Source organism: Gymnodraco acuticeps, unplaced genomic scaffold, assembly GCF_902827175.1.
Source record: "Gymnodraco acuticeps unplaced genomic scaffold, fGymAcu1.1, whole genome shotgun sequence".
Taxonomy (NCBI): domain Eukaryota; kingdom Metazoa; phylum Chordata; class Actinopteri; order Perciformes; family Bathydraconidae; genus Gymnodraco; species Gymnodraco acuticeps.
The window spans coordinates 4,073,439-4,098,738 of record NW_022990441.1 but is presented as its reverse complement, the minus strand read 5'-3'; the positions used below and the strand labels follow the sequence as shown (position 1 = coordinate 4,098,738).

The 25,300-nt window shown below is 41.6% G+C and overlaps 1 protein-coding gene across 1 annotated transcript in view; it reads right to left on the bottom strand.

Moving 5' to 3' along the window:
- The window catches only part of drd2a (dopamine receptor D2a), an 87,686-nt gene that overhangs the window by 22,618 nt on the left and 39,768 nt on the right, over positions 1–25,300 (bottom strand). The window contains exon 3 of the mRNA XM_034225623.1: positions 11,707–11,816. Coding sequence (XP_034081514.1) covers positions 11,707–11,816 — 110 coding nt within the window. The remainder of the gene's footprint in view (positions 1–11,706; positions 11,817–25,300) is intronic.

Here is a 25,300-nt window from a genome sequence, read left to right as displayed (position 1 = left end):
ATTACATATTGGGTCTTTAATCCTGTGACATACTACCAGCGGCGCCGGATTCATTTCAGAAGTGGGGGGGGCAAAAAGTGCGTGTGTGTATGTGCAACACACTCTCACTCCCTAAGCGTCCAGGAGCGACGTTTGGTCAGTGTCCGTGGCGTCCAGTTGTGACGCTCCTAGGCTCCTTCAGCGTCATAAAGGGACGCAAATAGCTTTCAACTGATTGCAATGTATTCCCATCTGCGGCGGGATTTGACGCTCATGGAAGCACGGCATTCGTTTGTGTCGGCTGCCCTTAAAGGCAATGTGAGCGTCCATTCCCATTGGATAACGGAGAATTGTACACCCGGAAGTAAGTATTCCTCTTACTGTCGATTGATTTTACAGTGATATCTGCACTACTCATCGACTAAAAAACACCAGATTATCCTTGTTAATTACACAACATTGATTGGTTTAAATTGTGTGCAATGCTTTTGTATTTTTCCCCTTCGATTCGGAGAAACAAATGTTTTTTCTGAGTAAAGGATGGCAGAAGACACTACACTACCCAGAATCCCCAGCTATCGTTTGGACTACACCATGTGCTCTGTTTGACAAACCCCGTTTTTTTCACTATTCATTCCAATGGCTGGCGTCTATGTCACGTGATCTTCAAATTTCTCCCTGCAGAAAAAGAAAACATGGCCGAACTTCGTTTTATTCTCGGTGGAAAATGCCAATTTTAAAGTTAGTTTGGCCATTAAAATGCATTTTGATGTCATTTGATGCGAGAAATATGAGTTGTTATTTCAGATTATGTGTGCAGTGGATGTCCATGATCTTTAGTTTGCTAGTTATTACGAAGATTACTTCAGGAAATCGTGACGTTTTAATTGTTACCAAGGTGGTTGCTAGGGACGCTGCTATCGATATTATTTCTGTTATGTTGTGTAACTGTTTAATGGTGTTATCTTTATTGCTACCCCCTTCCCCGTCAATGTATAGTGTTGGTCCACAGTGCAAACATATTAGTTTAACAAAATCCGCATCTAAAGATAGCCTACGTTATTTTCCCCTGTGCAATTCCAGTCTCACATCTCACAGCACATCGTCATTAACAAATACCGGAAACAGACCGAAAACTTTTTTAAAAATAAAATAATACTTTATTCCGAGTGTGCTTGCTTTTCTCTTTGAAAGTCATCACATAACGGCATTGTAATACACAGTTCGGCTGCATTAAATATTACATATCTGCCGTAGTTCTGTATTTATAGAGCCCTGATGAGAAGACTTATAGACAAACATGAGGAACTGAAAACGTGACGTGGATCATAAATATATCAGCCATTAAACAACATCTTACATTTCTTTTCACACAATACGTCTCCTTGCAGTATCAACACTAATTCGGCTGACTTTTATTTTTGATCCAATTGGTAGATAGGCTGTATTTACACCATAAAGGTGCACAGCTGATATAAAGGGACACCTAGTGGTTAAAGCATGTTATTGAATTTCATTATTTTTATTATTAGATATTAATAGGATCCCTATAAAGTATATTCATTACTCGTTATTCTCTACTAATAGTTAATTAAAGACTGTATATAATGACTATTTTGCACATCCCTTTCAAGATTTTCTAAGGTTTATTGACATATCATATAGGCCTACACAACTATGGTGTAGTTCTGCATTGAATGAAAAACTTGGGTCACAGGTTCCTCAATAGTGCATTACAAGACATCTATCAATATTTGTGCATACCTCCAGCAATGTTAACTATGTTGAAGCACTTATTTTAACTGATATTATACATAATGTATTATACTCTTATAAGATGTATGTAGATATTTCATCCCCGGCCTTGTCAGGTATTGAACAATCAATAAATAAAGAAGAATTGTTAAATATAAAACACAGAATTTGTGTGATTATACTAAATGATTTACAAATAAACACCACTGCATATTTACAACTGTTACACATGCTGATGTAACGCAAATGTTCCAACTTGGGATCAATAAAGTATATCTTATTTTAAGCTGATCGATGGCTACTGCCATATTTGCAAAATTTGCCTCTGAACCTTGACAAGTGCATGTTTCAGGCTTATCAATTAATGTAATGTAATGTTATCAATTAACAACAGGGGTCACAAACATAAGACCAGCTGTTAAATAAAGCTCTTCTGACCTTAGCTGGCATGTGTGTATATATATTAATGCTGCCCATTATGGGCACAAGCAATTTTCACCCATTTATTAATTATATGTTTTAAATTTGAGTGTTTCCTATCACCTAAACCTCCAGGGATGTACACAGTTTAATACTGGCAACTTCTTATTATGGGAAATACGAAAACGTCTTTTAAAACTACAACTCCCAGTAGAGACGTGGCATAGATAGAGAACATGTTGCGAAACAGAATAGCCAGCATGTGTAGTTCTGGGGATGGGGTGGGGGAGGGGGGGACGCGGTGGACCCGTTCAAATCCAGTTTTGGACAGTCTGCCGTGCATGGTTCCATCCCATTTCAAGTGCTGTTCGAGAATCGGCGTAACCCTCGGAGCACACTCTCCAATCACAGAGCTTGAGGACTATCACGGGGTTTGTCAAACAGAGCACATGGTGTAGTCCAAACGATAGCTGGGGATTCTGGGTAGTGTAGTGTCTTCTGCCATCCTTTACTTAGAAAAAAACATTTGTTTCTCCGAATCGAAGGGGAAAAATACAAAAGCATTGCACACAATTTAAACCAATCAATGTTGTGTAATTAACAAGGATAATCTGGTGTTTTTTAGTCGATGAGTAGTGCAGATATCACTGTAAAATCAATCGACAGTAAGAGGAATACTTACTTCCGGGTGTACAATTCTCCGTTATCCAATGGGAATGGACGCTCACATTGCCTTTAAGGGCAGCCGACACAAACGAATGCCGTGCTTCCATGAGCGTCAAATCCCGCCGCAGATGATACATTGCAATCAGTTGAAAGCTATTTGCGTCCCTTTATGACGCTGAAGGAGCCTAGGAGGGTCACAACTGGACGCCACGGACACTGACCAAACGTCGCTCCTGGACGCTTAGGGAGTGAGAGTGTGTTGGTATGTGACATAGCCTACTTGCCAACCCTCCCGATTTTCGCGGGAGACTCCCGTTTTCCTCCCGGGGTCATATTTATCCCGCATTTCTCCCGATTTCTGACTAAATCTGATTTGTTTCATTCTAACATAACGCACCAAATGTTAGTGTTTCCACTCGGACTTCAATACAGCTACACCATTGTTTGGTTTCCATGGTAACGTGTCTCTTTAGTAGCGCGAGCAAATGAAAGTCTGAGAGGGTCTTCAGGAGGAAGATAGTCAGAGAAAACAGAACAAGAATGGACAACTCGACCCTCTGCTCACTCCTTTCCTGTAAATGAAACTATACAGACCAGCCCACACATATGACAGCGCAGTTGCTCATTCCATCTCTTATTTTTTCCTGCTACGCTCTTGTTTGACAGGCTGAATGTTGACTGGTGTTTGACTGAAGTAAGCTCTGTGAAAAGTTCCAGTTATTAACTCGGTATTTACAAAGCTGTCATCTCCACATTTGGAGAAAGTTACAAGCCGTTTGACAGCAGCACATCTGCATATTTCACAGAAGGCTCGTTTAGTGGTTTTGCAAATAATTAACCACTCTCTGTTTTTGTAACATTCTGCATTGAAGTACCTTCTCTTTGCCCAAATAAGCTTTTATTTGCCCGTCACAATGTCCCGACAACAAACTTCCATGCAGTCGGAACCAGCCTGTTTCGGTTCAACGATGCCGGCGGCGGCGGTTTTGACAGCCTCTGCGGCCGCAGAGCTGCTGCTGGGGTTCATCTGGCTGCGCTGGTTCTATGGTTGAAGGACCAGGCTCTGGAGCTCGCTCTATGGTTGAAGGACCAGGCTCTGGAGCTGGCTCTATGGTTGAAGGACCAGGCTCTGGAGGTGGTTCTATGGTTGAAGGACCAGGCTCTGGAGGTGGTTCTATGGTTGAAGGACCAGGCTCTGGAGCTGGCTCTATGGTTGAAGGACCAGGCTCCGGAGTTGTGGATGTCAGGGATGTGACATTCAAGTTGTTGAATTTCAGCTTAGTTTGACTGTATTTTTGTTTTCTTATGCGCCGGTTCTTCTGACATGTTTGCAAGTTTATCTATCTAAGTTAACGGCTGACACACACTGAACAACGTAACACACAAAGTAAACAACGTAACAAATAAACACATCTAAGCTTTGTTATTGGTTGTAATGTACATGGATACATTTGAATGGTGTGACAATGTCCTATTTGATTGGATTAAAATGTACATATTCTTCCTGTTATGTCTGCCTGCTGTATTTTACCTAATGCAAAGTGACCTGCTCCATCGAAATCAGTCGCATTGATCCGAAGACACATTTTGAGTTGTATACACTGTTGGCAAGAGGAGATTCCTAGCTGACTCACCGAGTCATCATTTTGAGAAAAAGGCTTTTAAAGTTTCCTCTTCTCTGGATCGATCTGATTGATTATTAGCGGAGCAAATGATCAAAGTAGTACGGAGGGAAGATATGTTCGTTTGGATTACTGGTCTGGGGGAAGCTCGCGAGTGTGTGCGTGTGTATACGTGTGTGTGTGTTTGTGTATGTTTGCGTGTGTTTCCCGGGGAAAACTCTCAGGAGAAACACCGGCTGTTGTTATGCTTGCTGTGACGTCAAGTTACTCCGTTCTCCGCTTGTAATTATGCCGTTAAAAGCTTCAAAGCTGTATTTATCATCTGAATTTGCCGAAACAAGTTTAATATTCTGAAAGCCAAGACTTTGTTTATTTGAAATCAGATGAAAACAAACTGTAACGGACCCTGCGGTGTTATCTATGATTACTATTTGCCTTACATTCATAATGTCAGCGGAGGGAGGGGGAGCGGCGCTGTGGAAGAGCAGAGTGGCGACTGAGAGGCGAGCTGTGTTCTTCCCTTTACAAGCTTAACAAATGCCTGTAGCTAATGAGATTGAATATAACAATCAAAAATAACAAAATATACACAGCTAGATCAGATGGCGTTCTTTTTAGATGCGACTTTAGAGTAGAGGGGAATTATTGAAACGGGATGTGTACAGTGTTCCGCGGCATCAGCTGCTGCGAAAATGTGGGGCAGGGCCGTAAAGTGGGGGGGGGGCAATGCCTCCCTGGCCCCTCCGCTTCCGGCGCCCTTGCATGCTACCGAGCTCTATCAAAAGAAGGAGACAGATGTTTTGTGCACACCAAATGTGAAGAATATCCTGCAAAGATTCACGGGAATGCGCCGGTGAAGATGGCCGCATTGTCTTTTGGCTCCTCTCCAACTTTGCCCTTTTTCGTATTTTGTGCGTGTTTATTTACTTTTTGCTCTCACTCGCCCTCCCTTCGGCAAATACAAAGGAGCAACGGGGGTACTGCGGGAGTGTCTGCGTGCGCATCTCTCTCAGATGAGCTGAACAGCTTTTTTGAGAGCGGCCAGGCTGTAGAGGCACAGAAGGATCAGGAGCCCTGCCCTTTTGTTTTAAACAGGGCAGATGTGTGCAAATCCTTTAAAAGGGTTAACCCACACAAGGCTCCTGGACCTGATGGCATCCCTGGCCGTGTTCTCAGGGTGTGTGCAGTTCAGCTGGCAGAGGTGTTCTATTATCTAATATATAATTCCAATAACTTGTATAGACTCGTATTGCACTATTCCACTGTTCTTTCTCACTTTAAAACTTTTTTTTTTTTCTTTTTGTATTACTTTTAATATAGTTCAATTCAATTCAATTCAAAACCTTTATTTATCCAGGTAAAATCCCATTGAGATCAATGATCTCTTTTTCAAGGGAGACCTGCAGCAGTAGGTTCCACAAGAAGACATAAACAACAGAACAACAAAAGGACATCATACAGCAAAATGTACAGGGATTACAATTTACATATTTAACCACAAGTACAGGTACCAACAGCATCTGATTTTGTAGCATCCAACCGAGCTTTAAAAACATGTAGTGGTACTAGCTTGGTAATTTTCCATTCTTTTTGCAGACTGTTCCATGTTAGTGGAGCTGCACATCTAAAAGCTTTCTTCCCTAAGACAGTCCTAGCACTTGGCACATTTAATAAAACCACAGCATGCGATCTCAGGCAATAAGTACTTTCAATTCGCAGAGAGATCAGGGAGCAGATATAAGATGGTAGTTTATCCAACATGGCTTTGTAAATGAAAAAGTACCAGTGACTGAGCCTCCGTACAGTAAGTGATGGCATAACCGCCTTGGTATACAGGGTACAGTGATGCGTAAGTGCTTTACAATTTGTCAAAAATCTCAGTGCACTGTGATACGCAGCATCTAACTTGCTCAGGTAATTGGCAGGTGCATTCATATATAACAAATCACCATAATCCAGCACAGGTAAAAAGGTCACAGTGACTAGCCTTTTCCTGGCCTCAAGCGAGAAACAGGACTTATTTCTGTAAAAGAAACCTAGCCTAACCCTCAGCTTTTTAAGCAGGTTATTGACATGAAGTTTAAAAGTGAGACAGTCATCAAGCCAGATACCCAAGTATTTGTAACAGGTAACCACTTCAAGTTGTATTTCTTGCGTAGTTACAATATCCAAAGCAGTCTCTGGTGTATTTTTAGCTTTAGCTTTAGAAAAGAGCATTACCTTGGTTTTATCCACATTTAAAAGAAGCTTAAGCTCAGAGAGCTGAGCCTGAATAATGTTAAAAACAGCCTGTAATTTAACAACAGCCTCGTTAATCGAGGGACCTGCACAGTACATAACGGTATCGTCCGCATAAAAATGTAAGGTTGCTCCTTCGACATTTTCACCTAAACTATTAATATAGATAGAGAATAATAGCGGACCTAAAACTGAACCTTGTGGTACACCATTAGTGATGTTTAACCACTCAGAAGACAGCCCATCAAACTGAACACATTGGGATCTTTCAGAGAGGTAGTTTACAAACCACCCTACTGCATGGCTGGACATGCCTATACTGACCAGCCTTTGCTTCAAAATGCAATGATCGACAGTATCAAAAGCTTTGGATAGGTCAACAAATAGAGCTGCACAACTCTGCTTATTATCTAAAATACTCGCATAGTATATTTTAATATTGTCTGCTTATCTGTATTATTGTGTTGCATTGTTGGAGAAGCCTGTGACCTAAGATTTTCAACGACATAATTACTCTGTAGCTATGTTAGTTTGACAATAAAGAACCTTGAACCTTGAAGTTATACACCTGCAATCATTGGAGATGGTATTTTAGGGCACATGATGACTCACTGAGAGCGTAATGATGGGGAAGTTTCTTGTGGTTTAAATGTGATATATACAACATTCAGGACATTTGTATAGCAGCAATCACATATTTGCTTTGTGTTTTAAAGCATTTTGAATGGTCAAGAAGAGTGCTAAATGCTGTCTCTTTGCCATTAGGCAATCCCTAGATAATATGCTCTAAATCTGAAATATAGCCCAGAGAACATCATTTGAATTATGTTATGTTCATATCACCTACACAAATTCAGATATGTTTTATGGCTACTGCCTTTAAAGAGGGAGTGAGTAGCAGATTTGATTGGCAAGCTCTACCTTCTGTTAATGTGTTCGCCCCTTAAAGGTGGGGTAGGTAAGTTTGAGAAACCGGCTCGAGATATACTTTTTGTTATATTCCATGGAATGCTCTTAACATCCCGATAGCAATGAATATCTAAAGTGCTTTGACAAAAAATCCATAAAAAAATGTCATCTGTGGAAGCCGTAATACTGTAAAAAGCATGACCAATCATTTTAGCCGGCTAAAAATAACTGGATGGCCTACCTGCCTGTCAGCCTTCCATCTGTGCACAAACTTATCTCGTGCCCTCATTGGTCATGTGCGCGTTTGTGTGTGTTGGAGGAGGGGCTCTGTAAGCAAGTGGCCGATTTTTTCCGGCTGTGTATTTTCAAATTCTAGCGCACTCGAGCTGGTTTCTCCAAAATTACCTACCCCACCTTTAAACTATATAGTAATACAGAAAAACGGTTTTATATCCTGTGGCCACGCATTTAAAAGTAAGTTGTCGACACACTCATTAGTGCAGAACAAAGTTTGGAGCAAAACTAAAATCCTTTGATGTATAAAATATGATGCTCCCTTAAGCTGCTGAATTGATAAAAGATAACAAATTCTTCAGTGACTTCTTGATGAACTTTTACAAATCAGCATCATAAGGGTGGACACCAGTGATTAGTATTCACATGTACTGTACACAGCAAGCAGGCACAAATCAGATTAGTAATTTCTAAATGTAAATTTTAATGTAATTCCCATGCTTGTAACACTCATTTCAATTACATGCAAACAATGATTATCTTGAGATACCAGGTGTTTATTCAAGGAAGCTTTTCTCCACATGTGAGAGACCTTTGCATTCTAATACATTCAGGCCAGTAAGAATTGAAATTGTGTTTGTGCGACCAAAGTGAGCGCACATTTTGCATATAGATTTAAGGTGAAAAAGGCAACCAAGCATAAAATCATGTAAGATTAAACCTGGCAGGATTCTATGAAATGAAAATATGAAAAACAGAACGCCCTTGGTAATTGTCAGATGTCAGCAAACTAAGCACTAAGACTTTGAATACATATTTTTGGTTATCAACATCACACGATTACTTCCTATGGATTTTTATTGACAGCTTGAGATTTACATACTCTTCACATGAACAGCTTTCTTGTGTAACTCTGCTTCCTCAGCAGTTTGAGATATACAGTAGGCCTACTCTAATAGAGGTCCAGTTAAAAAACACAACTAAAAAAGTGCATTTCCTTTTGGACAAGGCTTTAAAGGCCCCCTATTATACTGTTTTTCATCAACATATAATAGTTCTCAGATATATACTAAACATGTCTCTGAAGTGTTTGGCTTGAAAGACCAAACAGATCATTGTAGCATCCCATAAATCCCTCTGTTTCAGCCCTGTTTCAAAAGTGCTGATTCTCTGTCTGTTACTTTAGATGAAAATAAGGAGCCACTCCCAACGCCCCTCTGAGAGATATTTGGTTAAAAAGAACACAATGGTGCTCCAGGAGGAGATTCAGGTGATAAGGTGGGGGAGGGGGGGTTACCTTGGTTGGTTATTGGATAATGGTTACACAAGCAAAAAAATCGTTATGACATCATAAAGTGGGCAAAATCTGATCAGCTCATTTTCAGACAGGTTTTGATATGGATCAGGACAACAAGTGAGTAAATCTTTTTTCCTGAACATGTCAGAATCTCTTTACTAAGGGGACACATGCTTATGTATAAAAGAGATGAAAAAGTGGATTTTGCATAATGGGTGACTTTTAATGATTCAAAGTGAAGATGTTTCAGTGATAGGTTTTCTAAATGGCACTTCATTACCAGCCATGATGTGACGCTGCTATTGTTTTTCGCCTTGTTTGCTCCTAAATTCACTCAATGTAGAGGGAACTCATACTGAGGTTTGCAGAACTTAGTCAGGTGTTTCTATTGCTTTGTCACTGCAAGTTGCACTGCAAGTCGCAAATGTTTTCCCATCCGTATCTTAACCAAAAGATGTCCTTTGACATTTTGATGGTCTTTATGTTTTTGTTCATATTCGAGCATAGCATAGATTACATATTGTTGTGGGTAGACGTCAGATTCATTGTTTGTCTTTCCCTTCATGTCACGTTCCATGTTTGTCCTTGAAGTTTTGGTCCTGGATTATTTATTCACGCTCCCCTGTTTTGGTAATACTAAGTTTGTCTCTTGTTTTCTTTTGTCATCGGTAGTGATGGCGAGATGAAGCCTTATGAAGCTTTCCAGCCAATTGGTTCGCAAAAGGGTTCATCTCATGGGCTTCATTTGAACACAAACCCCCCTGTTGGTCAAAGTGTGTAAAACAGGCAGATTGGACATCTCAACAGTGTGCTCTATCTCATACCGAGTTCCCAATGAGTAAAGCCTTAGAATAACTCTAAACAACGAACATTAAATCATATTTTCATGTTAACAATATTGTTTTTATTCCAGTTGAATGATTGTGATTGAAAAGCCTAAGGAGGCTGGTAAACATTGCAAAGAGGGATTTGTATTCCTCCATAAACTTAACCATGTTGTAGCCTGAGAAAGGCTAAACCATATCAAAGAATACATTTCTTAACTACATTATCTCATTTAGCTGTAGCTTTTATAAACAACCAAAAATACGTAGGCCTATTGACCAGTTGTTGAACCAGGGACCCTGCGGTCGTGAGTCAACTGCTTTCCAGCTGAGCCGCAGCCCCACACTGAATCTCCCTGAAAACACTGCACGATATTTATTCCTGTATTTATTCATTTATTTATTCATGTTTTTATTCCTACATTTATTTATGCTTGTATCTATTTATACTTATGACATGTTCCGACCTCTATATAAGTGAGGGTCTGAGCTCTCTTAATTCCATCGTGTCACCGGGCCCGGGTACAGGAGTGGTTATATTGTTTGTAGTGGCTATTTGTCAACAACAATACAGTTTCAAAAGGCCACTGAGGCACCAGGTATAGTGGATCTTACGCAGATCAGGAGTTGGTAATTAATCCATTGTCCAGACAAGGCATCAACGTTTTTGTGGTATTTATTAGCTTCACCTTGCGGGAACAATACAGCAAAAGGTGTTTAAATGTTTGCTGAACTCAGCCCTGACACTGGTAAAAAACCATAGACCTTCCCGGTGCCCACTGACTGCTGCTGTGCCCTGATTGACTTAAATAAACCCAGCTGTGTGCCCAAATTGACCCATCACCTTCAAAATAAAAGCATTTTAGCTGGAACACAACTTAACTTAAATAATATGGCTGTAAATTAACTAATTCTACAAAACAAAAAAAACAACAAATAAATACATTAAATAAATGTGAAAAATACTGAATAGCTTCCACATTGTTCTTATTATACATCCATGGGTAATATGAGCGTTGTGGTTCAACCGATCTGAATGGCTTCGTGAAGCAGTCACGTGGTATCGACAGGCAGCGAGGCTTCGTTTGTCATCGATGACGTCACTGGCCCAAAACGATACAAGCCTCGATACATGCTTCACAAAAAGCTTCGGGGATTACTCGACACACGCTCCGAAGCCTCGGCGCAATACGTAACATCACTAGTCATCGGCTTTTTTTTTGTAAATTAAAGCTCGCTTTTTGTTAATACTGCATTAATTGGGTCCTACCTTTTCCACGCACCCTGACAAAGATGTGTCATTGGCCTTGTAAGTAAGTATTTCTTCTGATTGTTTTTTTTAAGTCTGTATTGTGCTTTGTGGGCTGTTTGTCTTATAATAAACAAAGGTTTCTAACTTAAACCTAACTGCTTTTTTTCATTAGGGTTTAAACTTCGGGTTTTTGCTAATGTTTGTTTATCATGCAGTCGTCAACGATTTTGCCAATAGATGTAATTCCTTTAAGCATATTTCTTAGAGGTAGTATATTCACATTTATAATTCTGGAACATCTAGATGCTATCAATTACGACATGTGTGCTCTTGACTTTTATATAACTCAATAGATGACATTAGGGTGTTTTGCATTGTGCACAATTGAGGCCTTTTTTCAGATTATAGCTGTGTGGGCGCTGATGGCAATGTGCGTAAAGATTTCCATTGAAGCTCCGTACAGAAAGCATGACAGACAGGCCTTAATAATCAGTGCAGCGGTGAACTCACCGATCAATGCTGATGGCACAGAGATTGAAGATGCTGGCTGTACACATCATCACATCCAGAGTGACAAAGATGTCACAGTGGATCTTGCTAAAGCGCCACTCTCCCACTACCTGTAAGAAAAAACATCAACAAATAGCAGTTTACAAAAACAGTCAACAGAACAAAGCCACTGCACCGTAAGAGGCAGCACCTGTGATGATGCGTTATACTTCTCCAACAAAAAGCAATCCTGACAGTCAAGCCTTCTTGTATTTTTTTCCGTATTATTTCCTCACCGGTAACATCAGAAATAAAGGGCAAAACTGAATCATAGGAAGAAAGAATAAATGAGGTTAAAATGAAAAAGCATACAAAAAGATCTGAATGCACCGAGTTGTGAGTGGCATCTGATGGGAAAACAGATTAAACAGACATAAGCCATCTGATAAACTGCAGGAGAAAAACAGCTGGCATATATATATTTTGCAGATACAGACTCCAAATGTTCTGTTACGTTTATTTTACCAAAAGAATCCTGACATCCTGGATATTGACTGATTATCTGATTTGACTACGCAGTGACTTACTGACATCTTTTCAATGACACCAGGTGGCTTTTATTTTGACTTGTTCGTGTTCGTATCTTGGTTTCACTCGGATCCAGGATCAAACCCTAATATAAACCAACATGAGTGATGCTTTGAAAGGTCTAAGCCCACTCTGCACTACATCACACCTGTTTCCTCCTGAAAGGGTAAGAGAGATGAATGTGTCGGGGGAACGACCCCGACCTCATGTGGCAGATTAATCTTTGTCACTAGGCCATGTGTTCATGAAATTAAACGCCACGTTACATTTCCTATGTCGTTGCTGGTGTCTACAACACAAGTGGTGATAGCAGAAATATCTGACAGCCTAATGAGCGCCCTTCTCCCTGTCGCAACCTCTCCTCTCTTTTTGCATTCTTCCTGACCTTTTGCTCCTGACATTTGTCTTCTTAGTATCTCTACACTACCTTCTATTTCTAGCTGCCCCTGCCATCACTCAATTTCTTGTTCTTGATCTTTATAGGATGATCTGCCGGTTCCTCCTCTCATCAGCTCCATGAAAACAACCATACTTTTGAACCTCATCAGTGCTGCAACCCATAACAATTTAAATGCCTCATAAGAGATGAAAACCATTTCAGCCCCTCACAGTTGAAACACCACTTGTTTTCTATCAGCATGGAAAAAGCATTCAGTGGATATTAACTTGCTTGTCTCAGCCAATAAAATCACAACAAATATATGCTAAAATAGGATAATTATTATGAAATGTTTACTGTGGGTTTACAACTCCAACGTCATTTATAATTTGATACTGTGTATATGTGCATCGCAAATCATAATTTACAATGTAACTGTGGTATGATTTAATTTTTCAAAGGTAAGGTTTGAGGAAATTGAAAATCCAGTGATGGGGGCAGGGGAACTCAGTAGAGGCTTCGCAATTCTTAAATTTCCCCTCCTCGACTCCTATCCTCGAGACTTAGTCCCGCCCACAGGAGATGCGAGCGGAGGACTGAGGAGGGGAACCGAGGAGAGAGGAGGGGAAGCAGCAGGCGGTTAGAGAAATGAGAACTCCTCTCCTCTGAGCGGTAATTTTAAAGAGACGTCCATTAATGATGACAGGAGGCACAGCAGCCCTCTGTATGATGGACCAACACACTCTCACTCCATAATCGTCCAGGAGCGACGTTTGGTCAGTGTCCGTGGGTGCAGTTGTGACGCTCCTAGGCTCCTTCAGCTTCATAAAGGGACGCAAATAGCTTTCAACTGATTGCAATGTATTCCCATCTGCGGCGGGATTTGACGCTCATGGAAGCACGGCATTCGTTTGTGTCGGCTGCCCTTAAAGGCAATGTGAGCGTCCATTCTCATTGGATAACGGATAATTGTACACCCGGAAGTAAGTATTCCCCTTACGGCCCGTCCACACTACAGCGTGCCGTCTACAGCGTCGACAGCTTCAATCTGCCCATTCACTTTGAATGGGGTGACGTCACGTTGCCTCGCTTTTTCGCCGAACTGAATTGTGGGTAGCATAGCGGTCCGTCTCCGCTGGAGTAGCCAGCGCCAGCCAATCAAATCCCGTTTCGGAAAATCTGACAGCTCAAGCCGTAGCCAATCAAACCGCGTCTAAGCCGGGAGAGATATCCCGCCGTTCATTTCTATATTTCAAAAAAAGATGGAGGAGAAACTAATTATCGCCGTAGCAAATCACCCGGTTTTGTATGATCAGACCCTCTTCACCTACCGGGATACAAACCGGAGGAACCAGGCATGGAGGGAGGTGGCAACTGGTAGGTGAAACTGGTAGGTTTTCGCCTGTTTGGGGAGTTTATATATATATATTGCTCCCATACAATCCCCGGGGGTTTTTGCTTTGTATGTCGGGGGCGGGAGATTCATGTGATTGGTTGTTGGTCGCGTTGCTTGAATAAAATCCCCAAGCTTCAGACACGCCCAGCTCCAAGCTTTTTTTGAAGCTGTAGTGTGGACGCTCCGTTACTGTCGATTGATTTTACAGTGATATCCAGTGGTGTAGTGGGCGTTGGACACGGGGGTACGCCGTACCCCCACTTATTTGGAGCACAATCTTTTTTTTAATAGTCTAATAAATATAAAATCATTGCCAGTGTTATCAGCTGCAAGTGTGTATTTGTTGTAATAATGACAAAAACACAATACATTTCACAGTAATTATAATACAAAATAAAAACGATTTCCTTAAAGAATTATGATTCATCATCACGCTCATGACCCCGCGGCGAGCTGGGGGTGTGTCACTGACACACCCACGGCGAGCCAGCTCACTGCCCGCCGATTTTGCGGTAGCTCTTTCCCTCAAGAATGCTAACGAAAAAGCTCTATAATGGCAGGCAAACATTTTTTACTTGACTTATTTTCTAAAAAGAATATAATTCACAAGAAGAAAGAGGCTAGCAGCACCGAAGCTACAAGTGAAGTTGCTAGTACTACATCACCAGAAGAGCCACCTAAAGACGTGTGCTAGCACTAACGTCAACGTTAGCTGCGCTAGCAACGTTCCCCTGGCTAGCTCAAGCTCACCTTTCCCAGAGGTATGGACGGAGGAGATATGGCGGAGGAAACAAGAGGAATACCCGTGGAGACTGCAAAGCTGGAAAACTGGGCTGCAAAGTTTGTTCATCCATTTCGGATTTATCAGTCTTCAAAACGCAAGGTGTGTGTGTGTGTGTGTGAAAAGCAGCGCTGTCTGTTTATTTGCAATGTAGGCTAGGCCTAATCAGAATAATTTCAAGTCCAGATCATCGTCTGCTTAGTTGCAATACTGTAGTTTATGCAATTTAGGCCTATAAATTGTTTATGTAATTTATATGCCAGTGTGTCTGTCCATGGTTTTGAGTCTGTGTGTGTGTTGAGCGCAGCGCCGTCTACTTTTTGCAGTACAGCAACTATAGGACTAAGCATGCCGGTAGTTTCTTTGGGCCTGTCTGCCCGTGTTGTGAGTGCACTTCGCGCGTGCGCACTTGTGTGGCATTGTTTGGGATTAAGATATCGTCCCCCCAGTAAAAAAATCCCCACTACACCACTGGTGATATCTGCACTACTCATCGACTAAAAAACACCAGATTATCCTTGTTAATTACACAACATTGATTGGTTTAAATTGTGTGCAATGCTTTTGTATTTTTCCCCTTCGATTCGGAGAAACAAATATTTTTTCGGAGTAGAGGATGGCAGAAGACACTACACTACCCAGAATCCCCAGCTATCGTTTGGACTCCACCATGTGCTCTGTTTGACAAACCCCGTTTTTTTTCCACCATTCATTCCAATGGCTGGCGTCTATGTCACGTGATCTTCAAATTTCTCCCTGCAGAAAAAAAAAACATGGCCGAACTTCGTTTTATTCTCGGTGGAAAATGCCTATTTTAAAGTTAGTTTGGCCATTAAAATGCGTTTTGATGTCATTTGATGCGAGAAATATGAGTTGTTATTTCAGATTATGTGTGCAGTGGATGTATGATCTTTAGTTTGCTAGTTATTACGAAGATTACTTCAGGACATTGTGTCCATAGAACGTTTTCATTGTTACCAAGGTGGTTGCTAGGGACGCTGCTATCGATATTATTTCTGTTATGTTGTGTAACTGTTTAATGGTGTTATCTTTATTGTTACCCCCTTCCCCGTCAATGTATAGTGTTGGTTCACAGCACAAACATCTTAGTTTAACAAAATCCGCATCTAAAGATAGCCTACGTTATTTTCCCCTGTGCAATTCCAGTCTCACATCTCACAGCACATCGTCATTAACAAATACCGGAAACAGACCGAAAACATTTAAAAAAATAAAATAATAATACTTTATTCCGAGTGTGCTTGCTTTTCTATTTGAAAGTCATCACATAACGGCATTGTAATACACGGTTCGGCTGCATTAAATATTAGATATCTGCCGTAGTTCTGTATTTATAGAGCCCTGATGAGAAGACTTCTAGACAAACATGAGGAACTGAAAACGTGACGTGGATCATAAATATATCAGCCATTAAACAACATCTTACATTTCTTTTCACACAATACGTCTCCTTGCAGTATCAACACTAATTCGGCTGACTTTTATATTTGATCCAATTGGTAGATAGGCTGTATTTACACCATAAAGGTGCACAGCTGATATAAAGGGACACCTAGTGGTTAAAGCATGTTATTTAATTTCATTATTTTTATTATTAGATATTAATAGGATCCCTATAAAGTATATTCATTACTCGTTATTCTCTACTAATAGTTCATTAAAGACTGTATATAATGACTATTTTGCACATCCCTTTCAAGATTTCAAGATTTTCTAAGGTTTATTGACATATCATATTCACAAACGGTGTAGTTATGCATTGAATGAAAAACTTGGGTCGCAGGTTCCTCAATAGTGTATTACAAGATATCTATCTATATTTGTGCATACCTCCAGCAATGTTAACTATGTTGAAGCACTTATTTTAACTGATATTATACATAATGTATTATACTCTTATAAGATGTATGTAGATATTTAATCTCCGGCCTTGTCAGGTATTGAACAATCAATAAATAAAGAACACATAATTGTTAAATATAAAACACAGAATTTGTGTGATTATACTAAATGATTTACAAATAAACACCACTGCATATTTACAACTGTTACACATGCTGATGTAACGCAAATGTTCCAACTTGGGATCAATAAAGTATATCTTATCTTAAGCTGATCGATGGCTACTGCCATATTTGCAAAATTTGCCTCTGAACCTTGACAAGGGCATGTTTCAGGCTTATCAATTAATGTAATGTAATGTTATCAATTAACAACAGGGGTCACAAACATAAGACCAGCTGTTAAATAAAGCTCTTAGCTGGCATGTGTGTATATATATATTAATGCTGCTCATTATGCATGGGCACAAGCAATTTTCACCCATTTATTAATTATATGTTTTAAATTTGAGTGTTTCCTATCCCCTAAACCTCCAGGGATGTACACAGTTTAATACTGGCAACTTCTTATTATGGGAAATACGAAAACGTCTTTTAAAACTACAACTCCCAGTAGAGACGTGCCATAGATAGAGAGGAGGCTTGTTTGAGACAAGCGAGACCTGCGCAGACCTGCGCAGTTGCGATCAACGTCTTGCTAGTGCGTTGCATGATGGTTAGTCATTTTGTCCGACTTGCTCTGGAGGCCCGCCTACATGAGACGTTGAAATCTCGCGGGACAAAGACGCCCGCAGCCTTGAGAGCGAGGCGCGGCGAGGCGGCGCAGTTCCTCTCCACGGGCTGCGGAAGCGAAATGCTTGATGGGAAACGACTCGCTGGTATCTCGAGCTGAGCGCTCATTGGTGGTTTTTACCACGTGCAGGTGATGAAACTCTCCAATTGGCTCGGCAAAAGTTTGTTTTGTGTCAGTTTTACGTCGCCACATCCATTCCCATTTTTCATCATTGTTCCACAATGTTTATCATAATGAAATTAATATCCATATATTTTATACTATACTTGCACTGCTTACCGTTTTCATACTTTATATATCTTAGCATATTCATACACACTGTTCATACTGCTCTCAGGCTGCTGTGTATATCTAGTGTATTCATAGCCCTCACTGTTTATTCATCATTCAATTCATTCTATATTTTATTCTGTCTATTGTGTACATTACTTTTCACTTTACTGCTTGTTGCACCTGGTTAGAAGCTAAACTGCATTTCGTTGTCTCAGTACCTGTAATATGGGCAATAACAATAAAGTTGAATCTAATCTTGAGCAGGAACAAATATATTTACTTAGTACATATCTGACATTAACGATTAAACACATGTGTGCATTCTTTATAAATGCAAACCGAGTCAAGCCGACTCCGGAGGTGGCGGTATGCACCTTAAAGTTGTTTGCAATCCGCCAAAACACCGAGAGAAGAAGAGGACGAAGCCGATTCCGAGCTGTCCGACTTCAGGCGAGCTTTTTGAGACCTCCCCCGGCTGCGATCGGCTATTCTCGTCTACTTTCGAGGCGAGCCGCAACGCGTCTCAAATAAGCCTAGTAGCTCTGTCCCCGTTGTGTTCACAAACACCCCCGCCTCTGTTAGTACACATTTACTGACACAAACATTTGTATCATCTGTTGTAGAGTGCACAATAGAAATAAAAGAATTGAGAGAAGAAAAAGAGATAGCCTATGTTATCAAAACCCAGTGAGATTAACATTCATTGGATTGCACACTTTGTTTGTTTGTTTGGTTAGCACATTAACATTTTAAATAGCACTGAATGACTGACTGAATGGAAATGACAATAAATGAAAATGTAAAACGAAAAAAGCGATCATGAAAATGTTTCCAAAAAATGAATAAAATGATTTTTGACCACTTTGTTGTTCAGATATATCACATATTTGTAACTAAATGAAACATTAATTGAATCAAAACACGGTATAAACTGAGGAGTGACTCTCGTGAGGTTCATGTGTTTTCTTCACTCCGCTGGGAAACTGCTCTCATGTCAAGAAGCATCAGATCAGTGCATGCACTGCATCGTCCAATCAGTGAGCGATACACAGTAAGGGGGCGGGGCGAGTGTCTGAGGATTTCATCGAAGGATGGTCTGGTGGTTCCTCGATTATAGCTCCTCCATTATCGCTCCTCGTTCCTCGCTCCTCTGGCAGAAATAAGGCCATTGGGACGCTACTCAAGATGGCGCAGACAAATCAACTTCCGGTGATACCGAGACCGAGGAGCGAGGAAATGAAAAATAAGAGAAGTGAGAAGGGCCCGTAGAGGCTTCTCAATACTCAAATGTCGACTCCTCGGTCCTCCGGTAGTGACCCGGAAATGAATTTCAGCGCGCCATTTTGAAGGACATCTAATTTCTCTAAATGCACACCGAGGATCGAGCGTCGAGGAGGCTCTCTGGAGGAGCTATAACCGAGGATACACTGATGGTTCCTCCGCGGATGCATTTCTGGGAACGGTGGAGTATAAAAGAGGCGTGACACACCGCTGGATTCATTTAAAAACCATGGCGGGAGCAAAGCACATATGTAAGTGTTGACAATGATACGTTGCATTAGTTATTTAAGAAGTGAAATGCGCGATCAAACTCCGTCTGTATGCAGTTAGAGCCTTCTAACCGCATTCCTTATTGACATTTCACCTGATATTCTTTATGTTTGTATCCACATTTTAACTACACCCAATCCTGCTACAGCATGCTATGATGTTTAAAAGGGCAAACGTTTATTTATTTTTAAGAGTATTAAATCAACACGAACTTTGTTTAGCATTTAGCACTATCATTTGTGCTATGTTATATATACACTAGAATCAATTGCTCATTACAGAGTCGGTAAATCTTCCAACAGTTTTAAGCTACACCTTTTTACTTTGTCTTTTCACAGGGCCATCCATCGACCCTCCCACCATCGACCCTCCCACCCTGATGGACTCGGCCACTGCTGCTGTTGCTTCTGGCAGTGGCTCAACATCCACTGAGGCTGTCCAGAGCCAGGCCACAGTGGAGGATGAGGAGGCCGCCAAGTCTGGCTCGGACAGCCAGGAGGATGTTGAGCCATCCACCTCTGCCGGTCCCCCTCCCCGAAAAAAAAGAAAATGCAGTTTATTGCAGTTCCTGGAGGCAGAGGCGGCCAAGGAGGAGGACCGCTTCAACCGCCAGCAGGCAGCCAGTGAGGAAACCTCCAAAAGATTCCTCGACTTATTTGAAGTGTTAGTTCGAAAAGAATAGTTTCCGTTCTTTGTTTTTCGTTTGGTTTGGATTTGTTATATTGTTTTGTGTGAAGTTTATGAAAATATTGAAGTTTGGAATACAAATTAAGTTTGTCGTGAAATCAGTAGCCTTCTTTACAGTTTGAAATACAGAACAAAAACCAACACATGTTTACTGAAAATATACAAGGACATCTTTATTTTATACAAAGCTCAATATGTTATGATTGTGACATGACTAAAAAGCCAACGGTTACAATCATTATGGGGTGTACAATGCAGGGGTAGCCACCATCCCCCACAATGAAGTACCCTGGAGGAGGATAAAGAGCCTCTTTATAGAGGGCACTGTGCTTCATGGTGTCGTGGACTGAGCCCGGAAATCCTACAAATGTTTGTAGAAATCTCCCCTTCCTATTCACGTAATCCTGGCCAGTGGGTCCGGATGGGGTCCTGATGCATATGTGGCACCCGTCTATTGCACCCACACAGGAACTGAATGCCGGGCTGTTGGCCAACTGCTGGAAGCCCTGCCCAACCTCCTCCAGCTCTGGACCAGCAGGCAGCTTGATGAGGGAATGCCGGAGAGCAGCGATGTACTCCACTCCCTGGTGGACCAGTCTGTGGACCGTGGAGAGGGGTACCTGAAAGGCCCGGGACACCACACTGTATGACAAACCGTGTGCCAGCCAGTACACGGTCGTCAAGACAGTCATGTGGTGTCCCCAGGCCTGTCTCCTCTCAGGCCCCAGACACCGCATCAAGGCCTCCAGGGAGTCTCGGCGGATCCTGAAGTCCTTCAGCAGGCACCCATCACCCTCGAAGTACAGTTTAAGCAGTGGGACACTGTTCAAACGTGTGTACATGCTGGGAGAGTGTGGTGCTGAACCTACAGGAAGAATAACATGTACAGAGGTCAATACCTTTATCCAGCAAACTAAACTCCTTTATCCCGCAATTTAAACTGCACATAAATATTCTGTCATAAGGAATAAAGCCATGGCTAAATCTGGCACATTTGATGGTCTCAAGTGCTCGTGTTAACTAGTGTGCATGGTCCCTTCTTGAATAAATACAACTACATAATCCAAAACACAACTGTCTCTTTGACAAACATGCTTTTTCTCTGACTCTCTGGTTTAGGCCTATATGTGTCATGATTGTCTTGCTACAAGTAGTTGGTAATTTTTGTATTCCAATTAAAAAAAAGCCAGCTATTTTTCAACCATTTCAAACATTTGTAAACAAACACTCATAAATACCTCAAGATGAAGCAGGATGGCATTGCGCATTCTCGCTTTCCAGCGCTTCCTCACGGGATTTTGTTTTCTGTAGCTCGTGCCACTGCCATAAGGCACACACTAATTGCGGTCTTCATTCTCAATATTGAGAATATAAATCAGAGGTGTGCCTGGACCTTATATAGGCTGTCAGGTCCCTCATGATTTGGTAATTAATTAGAAATGTGGTGCAGGTGTTTTGTCAAAGAGGTGTGACTTGATGACTTATCATGTCATTAAGCCTATAGTTTAAAAAGGTAAACATACTGTGTATAGTGTATAGACAGTCATTGGGTTTTTTAGGCGTTTGTGTGTGTGCATGTGTGAATATATCAAACGTATATAGCACTTTATTGGGTATTTTCATACTAATATTTTAGTGTGCCACAATACAGAAGAGATGCAGGCCTATGTATTACATTATACATATTCATACATTCTTGACATACTATGCCTTGTTGCAAATTGAATTAAAAGTAAATATGTGGGGGAACAATGTTCAGCTGATCTAACAGAGATTATAAAATACAGCACTATGACAAAACACTCGACAGCTGATGCAGCTGTTGCCACGTAATAATGAACGGACGTCGCTTTAATATGACCGCTCAGAGGAGAGGAGTTCTCATTTCTTTAAACGTCTGCTGCTTCCCCTCCTCTCTCCTCGGTTCACCTCCTCGGTCCTCCGCTCGCATCTCCTGTGGGCGGGACTAAGTCTCGAGGAGGGGAAATTTGAGTATTGAGAAGCCTCTCATCAGTGTATCCTCGGTTATAGCTCCTCGGCGCTCGATCCTCCTCGACGCTCGATCCTCCTCGGTCCTCGGTGTGCATTTAGAGAAATGAGATGTCCTTCAAAATGGCGCGCTGAAATTCATTTCCGGGTCACTACCGGAGGAGTCGAGGAGGGGAAATTTGAGTATTGAGAAGCCTCTAGAGTGGTAGGAAACTGCAGTTTGAGATGTCAGATGAAATTTGGGTGAAATTAAACTAACTTACTCTGCTGTTTCATCTAAAACGCAGCTGTCTTTATGGCATTCATAATAAAAACAATAAATGCCAAACTCTATAACTACTGGACCTTTTATATCTAAAATGCAGGAGCATTCATAAACAATTTATTATGAACGGTGAAGACAAGTAAACAACTCAAACTGCAGTAAAAAAAAGCATATCAAAACAACATCCGGTTTCACTATGAGTGGTCGCATTTTCGAGAGCTCCCGCTTTGGCGGTTATTCCTCACGATTTTTTACATATTTCATCCTCCTGACAATATGGATTATGGACTCCTACCTCAACTCATCAATGAGGCAACATCACTTAGAGAAGGAGAGTAATGAAAGCGGGGATAAAATGAACCACAATGACTTTTACCTTCTCAACGGCTGGGAAAGGAAACACCTCGCTTTTGGAAGTGCAAGCATTCATGCATTATTAACTGCAAACCCGACGCGAAAGTACTTACCCCCCGTCAGGCAAACTAGACCGAAGAAGTATGATCGTCTTGGTCTTATTGTTAGCGGGAGACATCCATCTGAATCCGGGCCCGGTGCAGACAAGAAGCCAGTCCTGCAGGCTCGAGGAGCTAGCATCACAATTAGCATCAGAACTAGCATCTCTTCCGCTGCAACAACAACTACGCGACGACAACAGAGACCGTGGAGACAGCGGAGACCGAGGAATGAACGGAGACTTCGAGATTCCCCCGGGGACGCCTCGGCAGACAGACACGCATGAGGCAGTGACGAGAGGAAGAGAACCGAGATCCGAGGGAACAAATATCCGCCATGTTGTTAGCCACCCTGCTAGCATATCAACGGCTAAAGCTACAACGGAGCCTCCCTCCCCCCCACTCCCCCCCACCACCATCCCACACCACCACACCACCACCCCACCTCTCCAAACACCACGGCAAGCCGGTTGCTGTAACGGACAAAGACAAATATCTGCAAGCTGACGACATTGTGCATTTAAGCAACAAAAAAGGACTACATATTTTTCATCTGAACACTAACAGCCTGAGACACAAACTGGCTGAACTCAGGCAGCTATTCATGAACGGTAAGGCAAGCATATTATGCTTTTCTGAGACCAAATTGGACAATTCCATTACAGATTCAGAGATTGAAATTGAAGATTATCTTGTAGTGAGAAGGGACAGGAACGTGAATGGAGGTGGTGTCTGCATGTACATACATAAAGACACCAATTTCAAAAACCGTACTGACCTGCATCATGAAAATATTGAATCTGTTGAAATTCTTTTTGACAATGCTAAATCTGTAATAGTCGGGACAATCTATAGACCACCGGAACAGAGTGACTTTTATGATACATTAGATGAGTGTTTGGCTGATGTGGGGGATGTAGAGACAATTATTATTGGAGACTGGAACACGGATATGCAACGTAAAGACACGTCCGTCTTCAAGTCCTTCAGTAGGATTTGTGATCTGCACGGCTTCAGCCAGCTAATCACCCAACCCACCCGGGTATGTGAAACAACACAAACTACCATTGATCTCATTCTGACCTCTGACAAGTCCAGGATCTCCAGTAAAGGGGTTATAGCATGCGGTTTAAGTGATCATTATATGATATTCTGTACCCGCAAAAAGCTAAAACAAAGGGCCGGCTGTCACAAAACAGTCATATCTAGAGACCTCAAAAACTACTCTAGCGAGGCCTTTAACCTAGAACTGGAGGGCCTGGACTGGTCAGATGAGCTCAGTGGTACACAAGTTGAAGAAACATGGCTTGGTTTAAAAAACAAATTCTCTGCAATACTCAATGATTTGGCCCCCCTAAGAACAACCAGGGTAAAAAATCGCGCTGAGCCGTGGATGCACTCCGGCATACTGACCGCCATGAAAACCAGAGACAAAAAATGCTCTGAGTTTCATAAAAGTCAGTCAATGCTTTCCAAAAGCACGAGCAGTGAACTCCAGGCCCACGTGACTGAACTCAAAATTGAAAGAAACAGACTAAGAAATGACGTAAGCTCCATGATCAAAACTGCCAAAAAGAATTTCATCAATGTCAAAACTGAGGAAAACAAAAATAAACCCAGTGAACTTTGGAAATTACTCAATAACCAGCTTGGCTGCAGTAAAAAACTCAAAACGAGATTTTCTAACTTAAACATAAAGACAGATAACAGGCTCATCACAGACAAACTGGAAGTGGCCAAGTACTTGAACATTTTTTTCACAAACATAGCCACAACTCTTGTAAATAAATTACCCTCCCACTCAGGGCTTTTTGGAGTAGATCACATCATGACCTACTACAAAAACCTAGGGGTACGCAAAGATGATTTCAGTCTAGCAAGGGTAACAACAGCAGAGGTACTCATTAAACTGAGCGCCCTCCAACCTAACAAGGCCACTGGCCACGACAATATCCCCTCCAAATTCCTCAGAGACACAGCAACCGCCATCTCACCAGTCATAGCTCACATAATTAACCTCTCCATAAAACAGGGAAAAGTACCCAAAGACTTCAAAATTGCAAGAGTAACCCCCCTGCACAAAAAGGGCAGCAAATTGGACCCAGGCAACTACCGCCCTGTTTCTATACTTACCTCCATCTCGAAAGTCATGGAAAAAATAGTATATGAACAGGTCGAAAAGTACCTTGCGGAAAATAAACTAATCTATGAATTTCAATCTGGCTTTAGAACATCCCACTCCACTGACACATGCCTTCTTTATTTGAGCGACCACATCAAACAAGAGGTGGACGAGGGCAAGTACTGCGGCATGGTGATGCTGGACCTACAAAAGGCTTTCGACACTGTCAATCACCCCATTCTGATTGACAAGCTAAAAGCAATTGGTTTTGATAAACTATCGGTGAGCTGGATGCAATCCTACCTGGAGGGGAGAGAACAGATGGTGGAGGTAAACGGTACTCTGTCCCCCCCCCTCCCAGTGAGCTGTGGTGTTCCACAAGGAAGCATATTAGTTACTGTTCCTAATTTATGTAAATGACATGTCATCAGCATGTGACTGCAACTTGTTCCTGTTCGCGGACGACTCAGCCCTGCT